This window comes from Theobroma cacao, chromosome 2 (assembly GCF_000208745.1).
Source record: "Theobroma cacao cultivar B97-61/B2 chromosome 2, Criollo_cocoa_genome_V2, whole genome shotgun sequence".
In the NCBI taxonomy this organism is placed as follows: Eukaryota; Viridiplantae; Streptophyta; class Magnoliopsida; order Malvales; family Malvaceae; genus Theobroma; species Theobroma cacao.
The window spans coordinates 28,262,606-28,284,635 of record NC_030851.1 but is presented as its reverse complement, the minus strand read 5'-3'; the positions used below and the strand labels follow the sequence as shown (position 1 = coordinate 28,284,635).

At 33.4% G+C, this 22,030-nt stretch overlaps 1 protein-coding gene and 1 long non-coding RNA gene across 2 annotated transcripts; both read left to right on the top strand.

Annotated features, from left to right (window-relative positions):
* Positions 704–2,572, top strand: LOC18609260 (zinc finger protein CONSTANS-LIKE 16). The gene is made up of 2 exons (XM_007044286.2): positions 704–1,969; positions 2,196–2,572. Exons 1-2 carry the CDS (start codon positions 902–904, stop codon positions 2,448–2,450), a joined length of 1,323 nt encoding a protein of 440 aa, XP_007044348.1. The 5' UTR covers positions 704–901; the 3' UTR covers positions 2,451–2,572.
* LOC108660869 lies at positions 8,676–10,399 on the top strand. Its single transcript, XR_001926566.1, has 3 exons — positions 8,676–8,766; positions 9,310–9,384; positions 10,250–10,399. It is a non-coding gene; the product is annotated as an uncharacterized LOC108660869 (long non-coding RNA).

Below are 22,030 nucleotides of genomic sequence, written 5' to 3'. Positions count from 1 at the left end.
TATACCATAGTCTTGTAAGGAAAAATCCAAGTCAAATTACTAAATATACAAATTAAATTTAGTTCGAATGAAAATGCAGAAAACCATACATATAAATGTCAAGTAAGATTAATTTTTTTTTTGTAAGTGACAAGTTTATACCCTTATTCTCTTAGATGTTGATTAAAGTTTGAAGTATTTAGTCAAATATATTTTTTTTAAAGTTAAAAGATCATGATGGTTATGGTGAAAAGCTGATAGGAGTTAGTTTAAGTGTGAAGGTTTGCATGACCCTGTTGCAGTGAGATGTACCGGAGAGGAGCCAAAGCTTGAGAAAGAAATGGGCAAGGCAAGGCCGGAAGGGGACCGCTAAAAGGGACTACTCAGAACAGGTGTAATGTAGCAGGGGGAAGACATTAGCAACAAAAAGGGTTTCTTTCAAATTCCTAGCAAGAAGGAAAAGGATTGACAGAGAAACAAATAGATGGGATCAAACGACTCATTCTCATCCATGGCATTTGGGACCCACAAGAAATCCCTTGATTAGAGAGGCAGCCAATGAGAAGACAGAGATCAGGATTAACTTTACAGTTTCAACCAATAAAAATCTAGATAAGGCCATGTTGTGGACCCAAAAGCGCAATCGTCCACTGTCGAGAGGCCCCAAAAGTGCATCGAAAGGCTGTTAAAAATGCTATAAAAGACCGGTTTGTGGGTCACATTCCCCACCATATACAAAATAATTGTAACATTTCAAAGAGGTTCTCAAATAAAGTGCAATTCAACATTTCCGGTTGCCCTTTGGCTTGCAACGTTTTACTCTGATTTTATTTTTTAGATTAATTTCTAATTAAGCTTGAAAACTTTTTTTTATTAGAACCCCAGTATTTGTTTAATTTGAACCAGTCCGGACGTTAGCTCCATGATTTCTACAAAAAATGTGGCCAACGCCGTTGGTGGCAAAACGGCAAGAGCTTGCGATAGCTGTATAAAGAAACGGGCTCGTTGGTACTGTGCTGCTGATGATGCTTTTCTTTGCCAAGCCTGTGATTCTTCTGTTCACTCGGCTAATCCACTTGCTCGTAGACATGAAAGAGTTCGCTTGAAAACTGCTTCTCTTCAGTCCTCAGGTCATGAAGCTCCTTTGGAGAGCTTTGCACCATCTTGGCATAAAGGGTTTACCAGAAAGGCAAGGACGAGGCGACCCACGAAGGCTTCTATTCATCAAAAGCTAAAAGCTGAGCATACGAAAAGGAACAGCAACCCCTTTCCTCTCGTGCCTGAAATTGGGGCTGATGAGATATCGTATGAAGAGAACGAAGAGGAGCAGCTTCTTTATAGGGTACCAATATTTGATCCCCTTGTTGCTAAACTATGCACTTCTACAACGTCAAATGAAGCTGCTGTGAGCGCTGTAGGAAACGACGTTGAAACAGCTGATGCTGCTGTTAGCGAATCTAAAGCTTTCCTGGCTTGTAATGGACAAGATGCGGATGGTTCACATGGGCTTTTCCCGTCTGAGATGGATCTTGCAGAGTTTGCAGCTGATGTTGAGAGTTTGCTTGGTAAGGGTCTTGAAAATGAGTCCTTTGGCATGGAGGACCTGGGGCTAAAGGACTCTAAGGAGAAATACTTCAGGGACTGTTCCTTAGGAAACGGTAAAGTGAAGATTGAAGATGAAGAGAGTTTTGAAGCTGTTGGAGCGTGCCATGTCGATTCTGAAATCGATATGGCGAGAGAACCCTTTAAGTTGAATTTTAGCTGTGATTCTCCAGGCAACTGTGGAGAGGAAGATGAGTTGGTAAAGGAAGAGGTAACTGTGAAGAGTTATGAGGAATACGAGGAGGATACTGCAAAAAAGAAGAAGAGGAAGATACTTTTGAGCCTGAATTATGAATCGGTAATCACTGCCTGGGCAAGCCAAGGATCTCCATGGACTTCTGGTGGCCGCCCAGATTTTGACCCAGATGAATGCTGGCCTGATTGCATGGTAGGTTACTACTTCATGTTCCCATATATATGCTGTGCATCCTGCAGAGAGGCCTACGGTATAGTTTAGAACAAAAAGGACGAAAAAGAAACCAAAAGGACTTATACTTAATTACTCGAAACAACATTATAGCATCTTTCTAGTTTGCTTTATTTTTCTTGTTTTCAAACATCAACAACTTTCTAGGCGTCAAGCTATTGTTGATTACAAGATTTTGTTTTTCCAGGGCACTGGTGGAACAGAAGTTCACCACACCTATAGTGATTTGATTGGAATGGGAGCCCACCAGGCATTGGGAGATGGAGGAAGAGAAGCAAGAGTATCAAGGTATAGAGAGAAGAGGAGAACAAGGTTGTTCTCGAAGAAAATAAGGTACGAGGTTCGCAAACTGAATGCGGAGAAGAGGCCTCGAATGAAAGGGAGGTTCGTCAAGAGGGCATCCTTTCTTGCAGGACCTGCTTTTCCTTTCGTCAACAAATAGCTGTTTGAACAATTTGTTTGTACTAATCACCGGTGAACTGATGTGAATAACTGGCTAGTATTTAGGCCTTCAATGTTCTATACTCTCCAAATAATTAACAAATAAAAGGTAAGTTTCTTAGATTTCTTTGTTTTCTCCCACATTCTCTTCCTTTCTTTCCTGAAATCTGAAATCTGAAGAAGAATTGGGGGAATTAGAAAACAAGAAAAAAGGTGGAGCCGTAGCTAATTTGCTAGCTTAACTGGTTAGTAATAAGGACACGGAAGGAGAAGAAAATGCAGCTAAAACACCGTACTGCCAATTATCATTTACTAGTAGAGAAATAATTGATTAATGCTTTCATGTGTTCATTATATTCGACTTGTGCTTTTGTGGATGGGGTTCATCATTTACGGACAACTAACAGATTTACCAAATACAACAGTACAAGTTAGGCAAACAGTGGTCGCCCTGCTTGCCCTGAAGATTTGAAGAGATTAGGGATAGCAATAGGTACTTGTTACTGGACCTGCTTATGTAAGATTAAGGTATCAAGTTTGGGACGGATTCAGATAGTGATTTTATTACCCGTATGGGGTTCAAGTAGAATTCAAAAACCATTTTTTGGTTACCTGCTATCCAAACCCAGTTATCATTTATAAATATTTTATTATTATTTGAATAGTTAAATTAAGATTATACAATTTTTACCAACTTTACAAGTAATTCTTTTTGTTAAAAACTAACAAATATATGAAAAGTATGATTACTCTAATTAATGTGATGACATTAATATATATAAATTAAAAAATTATTAGATAATTAATTATATTTAAATAATATGAATATCATATCATATTATAAAGGAATATAATTATTATATATATATATATATACTTTTAAGATAAATATATTTAATTTCTATTTTGTGTTAACATTACAAAAATTATAACTTATAAAATTATTAATTATAATATATATACCATTGTTTGTATAAACTAATAATATATACTTAAAGAGAGCTTTTGAGATTAGAATAGTTTTGGAACTTAATTATTTTTTTTAATTTCATGAAATTAAGGACAAATCCATATAGTTAATTAAATCAATTCATGAAATTATGATTATTAATTAACTTGTAATGTCTTTTAATATATATACTGTATATACATTGGGTTCATTTATAAAAAATATAATTACTATTATATATATATTAAAATACTTTTAGTATATATACATTTTAATATAAACATATTTACTTTCTATTTTGTGTTAACATTACAAAAATTATAACTTATAAATTTATTAATTATGTTTGAGATATTTGTTTTTGATTATTTAAATTTAAATTTTATTATTTGTTTGTTTTTATTAATTTGATTATTAGTAAATTATATGAAATATGTAGGAAAAATATTATTGTATATGGTAACGGGTACGGATTCGAGTTTGGGTAATTGGGTACCTATGAAGAATATTTTAATAATTTTTTTATCTAATCAATTTTTTAAATGGGTTAGGGTAATTATAGGTTAGTAAAAATGTAATTAGGGTTAGGGTTAGGGTAGTAATTTTTAAAAATATTCAAGTAGTTAATAGATTTCAGATACTTTATTTCTTATAAGGTTAGGGTTTTGGTACTTCAAAATTAACGAGTATTTTACCCATTGACAATTGTAAAAGAGATCTAGTTCATTTTTCACCCAATCAAGAAAGAATTTCTAAGAGGGATATTTAAGGACATAACTTTACACTTTTCTTATGAATTTGAATATACGTATAGAAAGTATAATCATAATAAAATAATTTTGAGTAGCGACAGATCCAAAATTTAATTTTAAGGAGCCAAGTACAATTAGATAATAATAAATTATTCTCAATTTTTAAAAAAAATTATGAGAAATAACCTTCTTTATAAGTCTAATTCAAAAATGTTTCTCATTATAATTCTAATTATTTTTATCCAATTTTTGGCATTACTTGACAACTGTAGAAGAGATCGAGTTCATTGTTCACCCAATCAAGAAAGAATTTCTAAGAGGGACATTTACGGACATAACTTTGCACTTTTCTTATGAATTTGAATATATGCATAGAAAGTATAATCGTAATAAAATAATTCTGAGTAGCAATGAATCCAAAATTTAATTTTAAGGAGCCAAGTACAATTAGATAATAATAAATTATTCTCAATTTAAAGAGAAAATTATGAGAAATAACCTTCTGCATAAGTCTAATTCAAAAATGTTCTTCATTATAATTTTAATTGTTTTTATCCAATTTTTGACATTACTTGACAATAATGCCCTTTAAACAATTTCAAACAAATTAAATGGACTCGATTTTCTCTATCCCGTTATCCAGACAAAAATTTTAAAATTAAATCTTGATTTCTCTCTCTTTTTAAATACTGTCTATCTCACCATCCAACTTTCTCTCACCATCCTAAAAAGTAGAAATGACATCAAGACATGTGTTTTGGGTTCTTGGGTTTATTGGTTTATATTCATAAAACCCCAAAGTTGAGAAGTTGAAGTTAGTTAGATATATCTGTAAATTAAAACACTGTATGACTTTGACAATTTAAACCTAACTGCAAGAAAGCAAATCAATTAGTTATTAGGCATTAAGTTATCGATTTTTAGACATTGTGTCATTAAAATAGTAAAAAGAAATCTTTTTATACTTTAGTATTCGTAATTAACAAGGAAATTATCCAAAGTTATATAAAAATATAAGAGTAAAGAAAAGAGATTTAAAAGATAACTTATAGTTATTAGATATAATTAGGAGCCTAACATTTTGTGTTATATTTAATATTCTTTTGAAAAAAATTATACTAAATTTATGTTACAAATTGTTTTGGGTTGGTTTTTGGTTTGTGACGTTTACATATACATAGATTAATTTCCCTTAAATTTTAAATGTTAGAGTTAACCTAATTTCGAGCTGAGCTCAAGTACTGAATTTTTTTCATCTTGTAGTGGCAGTTCCACAAACTTGATTTACTCTACAAGGGCAGGGGTGAAATAAGAAAAGAAATAAATACTATAATTTTTCAGTCAAATAATTTCCAGATGATAATATTTAGGTGCACATAACATGGTCTTGGGAGCTTGAAAACGACTCTGCAATGGTGCTTTCTACAGGGAAACCTTTCCATATCATAAGACAATGGAGAACCAATAACTGCCCCACACATTCATCCTTTTTCTATGTAAATATCCTCTCGAATATTAGTTTTATTTTTTCCAAGAAAAGGAAATCATGATGTTAACCGCAAACATCTTTCCATCTAGATAATGACGACACCATCAGCACTGATCTTTTGTTTTCGTGATTCATTGAATTTTTTAAAGATATATGATTATGAATATAATGATACAAGTGTGTTTTTTTTTTCATTTTTATTAAAATATCAATAGATAAGATATTTGTTATTTTTGAAAATTTTATCTCCCTTCCTATTATTTAATAGAGTATCTAAATTTTATAAATACTTGATTAAATTTAAAATTATAACTCGAACATGTACTTAAATATCTCAAACACCATTAGTTAAATACCCAAACTCATTAAACATTTGATTAAGATAAATGTAAAATTCAATTTTAAATTATTATTAATGTTAATTCATAAAAAATAAATTAAAGTTTGAAATTATATTTAAAATAGTATATTTAAAAATGTTATATATAAAAAATTAAAATTTATGACGTTAAAAATAAAAATTATTTGATTATAATTGTAATATTATTTACAAACATAAATAGTTTTGTCAAAAAAAAAAAAAAAGCCTAGCTGATTTTACCGAGGACTGAAATCATTAATTGTCCCCTTTAATATTTTTTCCTCATAGAAAAAAAACTAAGAAAGCCATAATAATGGTCCCTTTCCATTTCACGATCAAGTTGGAAGAAATTTGATTAAAGGCAAAGTTTGATAGCGATAGTGGCCCCTGTGATTAAATTTCAAACTTGGCTTTCTCTGAAGACTAGTGATGATATTATGATAATATTGAGAGAGGTCATCCAAAATGTATAAGGAAAGGCTGAGACCATGGCCCTGATTGCTAAAAGGGGTGGTATCATGTGGTGTCAAATCCTAAAACTGCATAGCAAAGTCCCATCTGCGAAACTTGTACATTTCTGCATATTACTTTCCACACGACGTAGATGCACGGTGTTGTTTATCAATTGTTTGTTTATTTTGCAGGAAGATTGTATCTCTGACTTTTTTTGATAACAAAATTATTTTTTGGATTAATTTTTTAATTATTGGAAATCATAATATTTTTATGAATTTTTTTTTTCAAAAAAAGAGCAAAATAATTTAATCTACAACATAGTCATTTTTTCCCCTCGTTTCCTTCTCCTATTTTTCTGTTTCATTCATTGTGATTTTGGCTAATAAAATATCATTGACAATCTTTATTCAATTCTTTCATTTAATATATATAATTAAGATAAATTAAAGAACAAAAATTCTACATAAAATAGGAAATAAAATTTTCACACATAAAACTCTTAATTGTTATTAATTTTTTTTCCTTTTCCTTCTCTTCCTTTTTTCCATTTTCATTTATTTAAAAAAAATTAAAGAAAAAAAAGAAAATGAGTTAAGTTGCCACGTGGCACTCCCATGGAGCTTCTCAATCCAATTAGTATAGATTGCTATAGATCATATTTTTTAAAATTATTTAGAACAGCGAGAAAAGGAAAAGGTAGAGTGGACAAAAAAAAGGAAAAATAAGAAGAATGGAAGTATAAAAAAATCATATTTTTTCGATATTAGTAGCCTTATAGATATAAAAAATGCCTTTTATTCAATGTAAATGCTTAAATTAAAAAATGTATCCCTATATAGTTAATCAATTGGCTTTTAGGACATACAACTACATTATCAATCTCTTACTTGCATTAAAGCCAATCGCCTATGTATCTACTATAGAACCTTTCCATTTGGTAGTTATGCTTTTATTGATCAAATAACATCACCTCAAATCCTCAATGCATGTGTGGACCTCTAATGAGACCTTGGTTCTTTTGCTTGTGCAGTGCCTCCATTGTTATCACAGTACAAAGATATTGGATCAACAATGCTCAAAACTAACTTAGTTCAATTTATGAATTTTTTTGATCCAAACAACCTCTTTCATCACCTCAAACGCAGATATATATTGGCCTCAATTGTAGAGTTTGGTCATCTTTTGTTTGGAACTCTTCCAACTAACTGTTTCATTATTTATAGTAAATATGTATCAACCATGCAACTTGCACTCATCTTTATTGGATTGAAAGCTTGCATTACTATACCCTTGCACTTATAAGTCAACATTTCCACCATAACCCAGAAATACATTCTAAGTTCTACTTAAGTACTTGAGAGTGTTCTTTATTATTATTATCAAGTGATGTTCACCAGGATTGGCTTGGTAGTTGCTTGTTACACTTGGAGTGTAAGACATATCTAGTCTTATGCATAACATCAAACACAAGATAAATCCAATTGTTGAAGCACATGGAATCCTATTTATGCGATCTCTCTCTTTTAATGTCTTAGGACAAATTTTCTTGGAGAGATTTTGTCAAACCCTATTCTATAAAATAATTACGACGTCATTTACATGCTCAATAGAATGTTTGTATATTTAGAAAGTTCGAAAAATCGTTAAAAGACGATATTGCCTCTAATGGTATCATTAAGTCGATTAAGCCTCGAACTAGTTCAAATAAGAATTTTAAGGTGAAATTAAGAGTTTCACAGTCCATGGATGACTCAAAATGGTAATTTGGAGTTCGAGGATAAATTTGGAGTCAAACCGGAACTTTCACTATCTAGGGGCAAAATAGTAATTTTTTCACATGAGGATAAAATTGGAATATTGGAAGAATTTTTTGATCAAGATTGATCACATTTGACTCATTGGAGTATAATTTGAGGTTGATAAGTGAAAAAGTTGTAATTTTGGTATTTTTGGAGTATAGGGGCAAAATGGTAATTTTGCCACCTCGAGGGTAAATCGGTAAATTTTCACCCGCGACACTTGTCAAGACCAAGGAATTTTATTCATCATGGAAATGGATAAACATGAGAAATGTGTGGTGGAGAATTAAAGAATTAAAAGTCAAATATTTAAAATTTGAACCAATAAGAAAATGCCATGTGTCATGTTTTTATTATTTTATTGTTTCTTTATAAAAAGGCATAAAAATCAGCCCATTTCTCCCATAGTGGTTGGCCAAATCAGAAGAGAAGAGCAACCAAGGAAGAACAAACCCTAGGTGAGAAAAATCAAAGAGAAAGTGTTAGAATTCAAGGATTTGATCAAGTAAAGGTAAAATTTANATTCAAGGATTTGATCAAGCAAAGGTAAAATTTCTTTGATTTTGCTAGTGATTTACCTTACCCATGCATTTTTCCTTAATTTCCATGGTTGAAAAGCATGCTTTCATGGTGAATTCATGGCTGGTCAAAATGGGTATGGAGAGAGAATGATCTTGGATTGGTTTGATTTTTAGGTGATTAATGATGTGCAGCATGAAAACAAGTAAAGAAAACCACCAAAGGTTTGGTGCCCATCAATAGCCGAATTCTCTAAGTGAATAATGAGGAAGAATGGGATGTTATTCTAGGTGATTTGATTAAGAAATAATAGTTTTTGGTGAATTGGGGAATTGGAAAAGAAATGGAGCAAGTTGGAGTGAAATTGGACGCATTGGCCAATTTATCGGATGAAAAATCGACTTAGGCCAATACCGGGCTAGATGGCTACCCGTGCATTTTTCATTTCATATCATGCATATATATATCGAGCCTGAAATAGCTTATGACTGTTAGACATAATTTAATTAAAATATGTGTCATGGATTATGGCTAGGTGGTTAACCATTGGATACGGGGTAAAGCACTGTACCCGCGAACTGAAAATAGGAATATTTCTACTCCTAATACTGTGAGTGGACAATTTATCATCTTAAATATCTAGACTAATTATACTTGTTTGATGCTTTTATTGAATGGTGAGTTTAAATTATAAAATATTATGTTTTCCAATTAAAATATTTTTTTAATAAAAATGAGATTTATACTGATTTTGAAATCAAATATTGTCTTGAGAAAATTGAGTATATGGAGATTGTGTTAAATTTATGATTTTTTATGTTATTTAAATTATGGCTTATGACACTATGGTAGCATGATGGCTAAATTTTTGCGGTTGGCATGAAATATATGAACAGTTTTGGATTGGTCTCGATAAACTGGATTAAATTTTATTCACCATATTATGTTACTGAAAATTTTATGGGTCTGGTGGTATATTAAATGGTCATTGCAGTAATGGGGGTTTCTGTGGACTGCCTATGAAAGGGGCACGGTAACCCAATTATATATTTACCTTCAAGGGGAGATGTTGGATGAAGTATCTCCTGAGGTAAGATTTGAGTGCACCTCACGTTCGAGCCACCACGTGAGAGTGAGACTCAGCCAACGTCAAGGAACGGTTGTGTGTCAGATGCGAAAACATGTTTATGGGTATGAGACATTTAACAGCCTTGGCGGTCTTAATGGGATACCTTGACGAAGGTACCCGCGAGAATGATTCTGGCATGGGCCAAGTTTAGGAAATTCATAAGCCAGGAAAATTTTGATGAAAAGAAATTGTTTGGTATAGATTGAAACGAATTTTGCGTTATGAACACTATTGAGATATAATGTTTTTATATTGTCTCCAACTACTCGGCTTTAGATGCTTTTGATGGCAATTGTTTATTCACTGGGATTATGTAATCTTACCCCTCTTCCTATCCATTTTTCAGGCTCAGGACAGTTTGTTGATAGTTGATTAAGACGAGAATTAATCTCGGAGTTGAATCCTAAAAAGTAAGGGTTCATAGGCCTACACCTTCTTGGTCAGTTGGGAACCCACGTGTCACTGTAAAAGTAATTTTATACTTCAGTTATCTGATTTAAAGTATGTATGAACATATTTAGTTTTTACACCATGTTTTTGGCGGGTTTCGGTATTTTCGAAAAAAAATAATGACTAAAATACCCCAATGAGGCAGAAATAAATTTTCATTGTTTTTGGTTGGGAAAATGGTCCATATCGTTTCAAAACACGATTTTAGTTACTGTCGATCACAGGGGAGATAAGAAAACTGATACGAAAGCCTTGCAAGGTTTCGATCAGTATTCGGGGTAAAGAATGTCTGACGAGACTTTGCGGCTGTTGTCACGAGCTCAATGGGAGTTCCGGGTCATGACAGATTTATGCCATGCAAACAATTTACAATACACAGTAAAAATTTAAAACTTTTCACATAGCAAGATCATCTTTTGTTCTTTAACATGGAAAAATCCTAACTATTTGGTAAAAGTTGTTTTATACCTTTAGGCTCAACAATTTGTGTCTCAAAGAACCTTCCACCAAGCTTCACTTGTTTTAAAGTTGTCCACTTGTATAGGCTCTAATGTGATCCGCACAAGATATAATCATAAATAACACTAGGGGTGGTTATGGGGTTTGCTTGTTGCCAAGTCTAGCGCTAGCTAGGTATCAAAGGTAATGGTTTCTCACTCCTCACCAAGGGAAGATGAAAATCCAAGGAAGAGGAGAAGGGAAGACCAAATGGTGAGGGTAAGAAGATCAAAAACTGATTCTCATAGTTTTCATCTTTAGATTGAACTCTTCGTCTCTCTTTTCCTTCCTCTCAAGCATTGTGTATCCCACTCATATGGGCAACATAAACATTTATTTATAGGCAACCCCAATCCCATTAGGTTTTTAATTAACTTTATGTTAATTATAAAATTGTCTTAACTTGATTAAGCACATTTAATTAACCCTTTGAAGTTTACAACTATTTTTCAATTAAATGTAACTTAAACCCCAATTTTAACATTCTTAAATTGACAACTTTTAATTATGTATGATCCATTAGGTTTTTATATGTTGGCAATAAATACAAGCTATAATCTTGAGTAAATTTGAAATAATTAAATCAAACACATTTGCATTTATCATCAATTCCCACATTGAAGACACATTTTTTGTCCAGACTCCTTTTTCATTTTTTTAACTAATTTTAATCTTTATTTTAGTTTCATTTTACTTTTATTTCCATTTTTTCCTTTTATGCTGATGAATTATCTTTGGGCTTTGGAAACCCAAAGACATGAGCCCTTGACTAAATGCAACCTACCATGGTAGCCACCGCCCTATATGTCATGAACTATGCTCATTCGTTCATATATTCGATAGTTCGCGTGATGTTTGAGTGGACGCTTCCATGCAAATCAGTCGATACTCAGCTATATCTGATTAAACATCAATAATAATAACAAATCAGACTAAGACAATGCACATCAAAATCATAGGGCATACTGAATGCCATATATGCAACCACTAAGCCACAAAAAAGGAAAAATGTTTTATTAATATGAAAATGAGTACAAAGAGACCAATACATGCCATTATTGAGCTCACACTGCATCCCCAAGCTTGGAAAATGAGTATAAAAACCTCATTTTACTAACAGTAAAACCCTAGAGAGAGCGAATTTTGAAAACCCCTAACAGCATCAAAAATCAAAAACCTAGAAAACTCTAGCAGCCAATAACCACAAAGAACAAAAAGGAAAAAACAAGGGTGCCGCCGACTGTAGGAGTTAGATTTGGATTTTTGGGGGGGTTCGGATATGATGTGAGTGGCCGGTTGTGAGTGCCGCTAGTTGTAAGAGTTAGATTCGGGTTTTTGAGGAATTAGATCAAAGGAGAGTGTCGTTGGTTGTTAGTGCCACCGGTTGAAGGGTGAGTGAGGAAAAGAAACTTTTTGGTGAAAGGAAGGAAAGAGGAAAGCTTTTTGTGGAAAGTAAGTGGCGGTGAGGATGACAGAAGAAAGGTTGTGAGTGCCGCTGGTTGTGCGTGTGAGAGAGCTGATGAAAGAGCAAAAAAATGGGAGCTTTTTAGAAAGAAGGGAGAGTAATCGATTTTAGAGAGAGAAGAGGAAGGGGAAAAGTGAAGAAGGGAAAGAAAAATAGCTTATATAGTTAGGGTTTTAGAGTAACCGGTTGTGTGCGTGTGGGTCCTTAAACGACGTCGCATAGCTGCAAAAAGGGAAGTCTTTTCCTTTCCTTCCCTAAGCAGTGCGTTTTGTATCTGAGCATTTGGATTCAAATCAAGCTAGCAGCGATGCTTGAAGCCTAACTAATCCAGAATCCATTTGGAGCTTCGGGTTTGCTTCAGCTTATTGGGTAATGGGTCTGTTTATTGAATAGTGGGTTGGGTTTGATATGTTTAGAGTTGTCTTTTTTTATTTTTTCTATTTATTAATTATATGATAGATTTATTATTTTTCTGAAATACATGCACATGAAAAGTAAAATATATAAAAGCCGTAAATGAAAAAATTGATAAATATTTAATTGTAAGTTAGTAGATTTAATGAGTTAGAATACATATATATATGAAGAGATGAATGGCTAAGTAATGTTAGTGATAATTTAGGTTAAAATATATATGAATGAGGGAAATTAAAGAGATATTCCATAGCAAAAAAAAAAGATAAATAAATAAGCATTTAATTACAAAAGTAGATTTAGATGGAAGTTAAATATAGTGAAAGTAAAAGTAAGTGTTAGGAATAAATTCATTTAGATTAAAATCCATATAGATGAGGAATGCCTACCTAGACTATAATATGTCAAGAATGAAATAAAACGAAGGAAATGGTGAAATGTTAAACATAATTATAAAATATTTAGTATGTAAATTTATGGAAATATAAGTGTAGAATGAAAATGTATAAGGAAACATTAAATTAAAAAATATAATAAAATGAAATAGGATAATACTAAGTTATGGTAGATAGATTTTATATGATTTATAGGGATGAGTACACATAGAGAGAGAAGATAAAATATAAATAGGTTATATAGGCAAAAGAAATGAAATACTTCTATTATAAAATTTGTCTAGGTATTTATAAGTATAAAAACATACAATATAATATGAAATTATAAATATTAAAATAAAATGGTTAACTTGAGTTAATCTAATGATGGAATTTCACCCGAAAAGGGCAAGGAGTTGCCTTTTTCGGGGTGAATTTCTTAGGTGCGAGATTTGAGGAGGATATTCACCAAAGTGTCATGATAAATCCAAACTCTATATATTCCAATACCCATTAACTCAAATAATCATTTTAATTGTTAAAGAAATATATTTATATAACATTATCTCTAAATATAAATTGATATAGTTAGTTAATTAACTTAAACAACTATCGCTAAATAAAATTAATTAAATTAAAAAAATTAAAAAAATTAAAAAATAAAAAATTAATTAGTTGTTTATTTGATAAATTATATAGTTAAATAAAATATATAATCCATAATATTAATTAAAGGTTATAGATTTAAATAGAAAGTTCTTGAAAAATGTATACAATAAAAAAAAATAAGGTAGTGAATTACCCTAACTATTAAACATATTATTGCATGAATTACAAATCAATTAAATTTATAAACGCGTTCGTGTAGACATCATTTATAATTTTATCTTGTCATAGCATGCCACATTTATTTTATTAATGAGAAGAGAATTTTGACGATAGGATTTCCTTGAAGAGCTTGCAGAGACAAGTTCTTCTGGGGATATCCCTAGGTGAGAAAAACTTCGAGACTTCACCAAAGCGTTGGGATGGTCTACGAACAATTTTCCAATACAAGGTTTTCACTCTCATTATTTAAAATTGGTAAATCATGATATCATTTTACGACTTCATCATGTGCACCTGTAAAACCGAATAAAAAAATTTAATCTACTAATATAATAAAGAATTAACTAACAAATAAGGATTAAAGAAACATCAATGGTTTAGGTTTCAATAGGATAACATAATATTAAATGGTACCATTCATGGAACGGGTGCCACGGGGGTGCTAATCCTTCCTTGTGGGTAACTGCACTCTCGAACCTGACTTTAAAAAAAATTGTAAACCAGTTTTCATTCTTTCGACGGACTTAAAATTAATTTAGGACTTCTTCGACTAGAATCGAGTTAATAGGTGGCCAATCGCACCTAAGTAAAAGATTGGTGGTGACTCTTAACATATTTATTTTCCCATGTCTAATGGTCGGGTTCTCGCACTCATACGTTACGACATATATGATTCCACTAAGGTATGGGAAAGTTTAGGTTGTTGTCTGGTGACGATCTCGAAAGGGGTTCTATTGGTGGTTGAGCTATTCTGTGAGTCGAAACATAGTTGAGCCACGTCTAGTAGGTTGGGCCAATTTTTCTGGCTTGCCTGTACAAAATGTCGTAGATATTCTTCCAATAACCCATTGAAACGTTCTGTCTGCCAATCTGTTTGTGGGTGATAACTGGAAGATATGTTGAGTTTTGACCCTAATAGCTTGAAAAGCTCTTTTTAGAAAAAGCCTGTAAACGTTGGATATCTGTCATTGATAATGCTTTTAGGAACACCCCAATATTTTACCACATGTTTAAAATCCATGTGAACCGTTTCTTCTGCGGAGCCAAACTTCTACACTAGAATAAATGTCACGTACTTGGAGAAACAACCCACCACTACCAAATTCGTTGTCATATCTCCCACTTTAGGAAGTCTTATAATAAAGTTTTAAGAAATATTTTTTCATAGTTTGGTTGGCACTGGTAGAGGTTCAAGCATTCCTGTCGATTTATGTCTGTCAACTTTGTCTTGTTGGCAAATAAGGCACGTCTTCGTATAATCTGTCACAGCCCAAATTTCTGGGCCATGACCGACGCATGGGCCCAATGGGCATAGCCCACCAAGCCCAAGCAAGCCTCCTTATGCAATTCCAATTATCATTCCCATCCATCATCTTTAAAATGAAGTGCTGTAACTCTCACAAGTAAATGTTCCAGTAATATTTTATAACAACTGAATATTCATTTTTATATTATATCAAAGTACTGTCATCATCAATCCAACATATACATACTTAATTTATAACATGACTCTTAATAGTTTACATTACATATACATGTTCACAAGTAATAGACTTGAGATCATCAGCGGAGTGACTCTGGGTGAAGATACAGCTACTGAGATGCCTTAGCACCTACCAAGAAAGCGAGCATATGTGTGCAACTCAATCTAGGTCCCAACTGCCTCCAAATCTGAAAACATGAATTTTAAAAATGTGAGTATAAAACTCAGTGAGTGAACATAAGAAGGGAACAAGCAATCAATAGGAAGAATTTGGAAATCATGATGCACTTGTTTCAAAAACAATGCAATTGATTTAATTTCTTACTAAAAACCCCTTATTTCAAACTACTATTAATAACCTCATAGTGTGACAACAACCCATGATCAATCCATGAAGTTAAATGGGTGAAAAATATGTCAAAAAACGTATAGGGTAGCATGTAGGACAGAATGTTTCTCGCTGCAGTGAGAAACATTACCAGTTTGCATATATTTCTGTTTTTCTGGTATATCTCCCGATACAGAAGTCCAATTGAACTGATATTTCCACCATTAGAAAGCTAAGAGGCAGGGCTACAACTTTTTTGTTTACTACGTTTCCTAGTTTGGACGGGAAGGTTGTCAACATCTTCATCAAAGTGAAGGTACTGCATCAAAACCTGAGAGTTTCTCGCTGCAGCAAGGTTAATTTTCGCGACAGTGAGTTTTCTGCTGCCAAAACAGAATGTTTCTCGCTGCAACGAGAAGCAGGGCACCTAAGTGAAAAAGGGGCCTCCTTTGCACAAAAATCCATTTGGTGCTGCAATAAAGATCAATTTGCAAGAAAATGGGAATTTCTCAAGATCCATCATGCCAAATTTCACATGCATTTCAATCATATATCATATTCATGAACTTTCATTTCATAAGCATAGATATGCATAAACACATAGATAAACATCAATATCATCATAATCACACCCGGCTCATGTGCATCCCCCCACAACGTGCACATAGCCGGCGTCATCGTGTGTATCCCCCCACATCGTGCACAATTAATGCCATCGTGTACATCCCCCCACTTCGTGCACAAAAGGCACTATCATCATCCATCTCTCACGCCACCATCATCACCGGCATGTTCATCCCCCCACATCATGCACACACACACGGTTACAGTCATCATACACAATATCAATCATCATGCACAATACACACATATATATATCATCATAATGCAATAGTGCATGAATCCATAGCAATCACATATCACAACATAAAACCATTTAGCAAAAGCTTGTTCCCAAGGCACTTGTTTTTATGAAAAACTTGATAATTCATTCAAATGTGTGGCAAATACATTATATTCCCCAAAACAAGTTTGAAGGCAATTCACTCACCGGTCTTGTTGATTCTTTTGCTTGACTCTAATATCAACTAATGCTCCAAATGGACATGTGAGGCCTTGTTGGAACCTATACACACAACATCACAACCAACCGAAATTGGTATTAATACCATTCCAAAACTATTTTCTAAATTGGGTTCTACTAGTCATTCCTAACTAGTTTCCAACCACCATTAAATGGATATTATTTGCAATCTCTAGTCACACTAAAATGAATAATAATGCCAACAAATAAACTCTCACAACTCTAATTACTAGACATTCTCAACACTTAAAAATCAACTATAGTTCACTACTCACCTTGGTAGCTTTATAATTGAAATTATTTTCAAAAATTGTTGAGCTACTATAAAAGCTCTTTTTTTCTCTCTCTAAAACTTTCAACTAGTGAGAGAAAGTACTGAATAAAGATTTTTTGAGGGTTTTAAGGTTTAAAAGTGGAAGAGCATGAAAAATCATATGAAAGAGTGGGCAAAGGCATGAAATTTGGAGCTAGAGAGAGAAAGTTATGAAGTTTTCAACCATGCTTCCAGGGAGGATGGAAGCAACGTGAGATGGAAGAAGAAGAAAGAGAAGAAGTTGCTGGAGAATGAAGAAGTTGCTGGAAGAAAAAGATATTTATAGCTCAAGCTTATCCTTTCCAGTTGAAATTACGAAAATGCCCTTAGCACATTAACTTGTTCTCCTTCAATCCTTGGTGCAATCTTTTTACTTTTTTGATGCTAAAACAAGTCCATAATGGTATAGACATGCTCGGATTTACGAAACTTAAAAATTTTGACCCGAGGTGAAAAATGACCATTTTGCCCCTATTACGAAAATTTTTGCCACATCTAGTTTTCTTTGTGTTTTCATCATTATACATCATTTATTTGGTCTTTATGCTTATTTAGACCTTAAATATCAAAAAATTCCTTTTGGGAACCTATTAGAGGAAATGACAAAACTACCCCTAGCCCAAGTTATTACGCCTATGCCTCGTTATGAGCCTATAAGGATTGAGGTCTCACATAATCCATCACATCCTACTACATATGAGGCCAATAGTAACCCTATTTCAGTAGTGTAATAGTCCGTTGCCAACTTGGATGTCCTACCCAAGGAGTGTTGTAACATTCCAACATTAATTTCTACCTAAGCTTTCCTGCTCTTGGAACAAATATGTGTGGTCCCTTTGTTAGTAGGAGTCCATTTTTCACCCAAAAGTATTTCGACTTTCCATTCTCCCTCAACTTCTTAATGGCCATTACTTAAGGATCTCAATGCAAATTTTTCTCAATAAGATTAGATATATTTGTGGTCACTTCGTTAGCTGTCATTGGTACGATCACCTTTAGAGCTGTAAATTTGGCCTTCCTATTAAGGCATCTGCCACAAGATTCGCTTTTCCAACTGTGTGCTCGATTGAGAAATCAAACTCGGCTAGGAACTCTTGCCATCTCGCTTGCTTGACGGTAAGTTTTGGTTATGTAAGGAAGTGACTGATAGTTGTGTTCTCGGTTTTAACTACCAATTGTGATCCTAGCAAGTAGTGTCACCAAGCTCGTAAACAATGAATCATTATCTTTCTCTTGTGTCGTGTATCTCCTCTTAGCTTTATTCAACTTTTGACTTTCTTGTAACAACACTCCTCCAAAGGTAAAGTTTGATGCAACTGTCTGTACCTCGAAGGGCTTTGCAATATTGGTAAGTGATAAAACATGATCTGTCATCTTCATGTCTTTCAAACTTTCGAAGACTTCTTGGCATTGCGACGTCCAACTCCACTTATGTCCTTTTTTCATCAATTCTATTAATGCTACTATCCTTATTGAATATCCTTCCACAAATCTCTGATAATAATTGGCTAGCCCTAAGAATGAACGAAGCTCATTTGTATTCTTAAGGGTGGCCCATATTTTGATAGCCTTCAACTTCTGCATGTCCATACGGATATGTCTCTATTCAATTATATGGCCAAGGAACTGAATTCGGGTTTACGTGAATGCACATTTCTCATTTTTTACATACAATTGGTTGTCTCGTAGCCTTTGAAAGACTTATCACAAATGTCGTTGATGCTCCTCTAAGGTCAAATTGTATACTAAGATATTGTCGAAGTAGATTAACATGAACTTATCCAGATAATCATGGAACACTTGATTCATTAATGTGCAAAAGGTAGCAAGAGCATTGGTTAGTCCAAAAGGCATAACAAAAAATTCAAATACTCCATACCGTTTTACGCATGTGGTTTTTGGTTCATCTCCCTCAACCACTCTTACTTAATGTTATCCCCGATCTTAAATCTAATTTGGAGAAGTACTTTGCACCACTCAGCTGGTCAAAGAGATCTACTATAAGAAGGATAAGATATTTATTCTTAATTGCAACTTTGTTCAGTGCCTGATAATCCATGCACAATCGTAAACTCCCATCCTGCTTCTTTTGAAAGAGTATTGGGGCCCCAAAAGGTGCTTTTGATGGTTGGATAAATCCGGCTTGAATCAGCTTATCTAATTGTTTCCTTAGCTCCATTAACTTTGGAGGAGCCATCTTGTATGGCCCTTTTATAAGCAGCTTGACTCCTAAGAGTAATTTTATCTCGTGATAGACAGTTCGTCTAGGCGGTAGGACCTTGGGTAATTGTTCTAGCATCATATCTTAAAATTTTTCCAAACCAGTTTCATTTCTTTGGGTATTGTATTTGTGTTATCTTTGCCTTTGTAGATGGGCATGAACATGTAGGAGGGCTCACTTTTCTTAATCCCCTTCTTAAACTGTATAGCTGATATAATCTTTTTCCCACTCTTAGGTATTGTAGCTAGTACCACACATGGTCGTTCTCCAAAAAACATTAAACAACTTGCAGCAAGGAAAGGGATGGCTTGTGCTTTCGTTATAAAATCCAAGTCTAAGACAAAATCAAAGTCATCTATACTGGCTACAGTTAAGTTCATTTTCTTTTCCCAAGAGCCAATCTTAACCTTTACATCTTTGGCATTTCCCATGATAGCTGAAGCTGGCGAGTTAAAGGCTTCATCTGCCAAAAGTCTTTCTCAAGTTTAAGACTGCATCTCTTTACTTCTCCTAGGGTGATGAAAGTGTTTGAGGCCTCCATGTCGAGCATGGTTTTGGTACTTTTCTCGTTCAACAACATCTCTACATACATTAGACCTTGTTAGGGTTCATTTTCCATTTTTTCTAATTGCGCTTGTAAAGTGCTGAGGAAACGAATAGAACCCATTTGTGCTGGCTCTACCTCAACTTTTTTGATTGTGGTGTGAGTTGGGGGTGTTTCAAAATTGGTAGTGCATGTCGCATTGAGAGCTACTCGATTTTGTTCTTTACATTAAAAACAAGATATCGAAGATCGTGACTTGAAGTTCCATGGCTTGTTTGTTCTTAGTTGGGGTGAGTCTTTAGCAAGTGGTTTTCTATTACCTCCCCCACTCGAGAGTCTGCTCACTCTCGAAATTTTTACCCCACTGTTTAAGCTAAAGCTATTAGTCTTGGATGGAGGGTCTTTTCCTTGTTGGAGTTTTCACTATAATTAGTAAGGTGCTCGACAATTGTCATCCCCAAAGTCACATCTTGTACCTTTTGTCGTTGTAACTGTTGGTATATGCCCTTGAGCTAATTGGATTGATCAAGAAATATATATATTGTCATTTAATGCATACTTAATCGCATAATTATATGTGATAGAGGTTTTTCTTCATGCTAGTGCAAGAATAAGGAGTTATTAAGTACTAATTGGATGAAGCCCATGGAACATAAAGGCTGTCATGAACCGATACTCCCTTCGAGCCCGTGACAACCACCGCGATGTCTCGATAAACATTCATTACCCAGAATGTCAACCGAAACCTCGCAAGGCTCTTGCATCAATTTTACGTCTCCCCTGTGAGCAACAGTTACTAAATATCATGTTTTGAAAGAATATAGACTACTTTCAAATCAAAACGATCAAAAAGTAATTTCTATTGCATAGGGGTATTTTGGTCATTTTACCCAAAAATTTCGAAACCTATTAAAAATATGATATATAAATGAAAAATATACATTTCATATCTAAAAATAAGTTTAGTTATCTAAATCATCCATTTGAAGTGAAATTATGGCTAATCAAACTAAATAAAAATATTAAATAAAAATATTCCATTTTCTTATAAAACAATATTTATAGAATCTTGCATAAACAATTTTTATAATGTAAGAGTAAAATAAATTCATATATATAATAGCACACTAAACCAGGTATACAAAAATATTCTACAATGAGATATGGGCCCCAAAATAATCGAAAACACTAAAGATGCAAATCTAAAAGCAACCCTCGACAAAATCGGCTGTCTACATACTATCCTGAGCCTGAAAATGGTAAAAAAGAAGGGGTGAGTTTTTATAAACCTAGTGAGTAAGCAAATTTCATCTATAACATCTAAAGCCGAGTAAATGGAGACAATTTAAAACATCTCAGTATAATATGATTCATAATATCAAATCTCATTTTAATCCATATAAATTAATGACATTTCATCAAAAATAATCAACAAGGCTTATGATTCTCTTAAAAACTTGGCTTATGCCAAAACTCATACTCGAGGACACCTTGGCCCGGGCATCCAACTGAGTTCGCCAAGGCTGTTAAAATAACATATGCATATAAAACAAGTTTTTACGTTTCAAACATAGACGTTCCTTGGCGTTGGCTGAGTTTCACCTTCACGTGGTGGTTCAGCGTGAAGTGAACTTTAACGTTACCTTAGGAGATACCCTCCGCGCCTCTCGTACCAAGGTAAAATATAATCGGGTTTACCGTGTCCCTCTAATAGGCTGGTCCATGGAAACCCGCCCACTGCTGTAAGCTAAACAAATAACCCACCAATTCAATAAAATTTTCGACAGCATGACATGACTCATATAATATTACCAACCTGTCAAGGCAAAGCAAAACAGTTTATATATTCCACACAAACACAAATCCAGCCATGCTTACCATCACATTGTCATAAGCCATCAATTCAAACCATATGTTAAAACATATATATAACACAAGTATACAGTCTCCACTTACTCAATTTCCAAAACCAGTATTCAATTTCAAAACAAGTTATAAATCTCATTTCGTTTAATCAACACTTCAATTATAAAACATAATAGTTTGCAATTTAAATTCATTTTTCTTTAAAACATAAAACGAGTATAAACTACTTTAGATAGTTAAGATGAAAGTCTGATTACTC

What these genes read in the sequence shown, in the direction of transcription:
- LOC18609260 (XM_007044286.2), top strand. Translation starts at nt 902, where the DNA reads ATGATTTCTACAAAAAATGTGGCCAACGCCGTTGGTGGCAAAACGGCA. An exon ending in AATGCTGGCCTGATTGCATG is followed by an intron (nt 1,970 to 2,195) that starts GTAGGTTACTAC and finishes TTGTTTTTCCAG; the next exon opens with GGCACTGGTGGAACAGAAGT.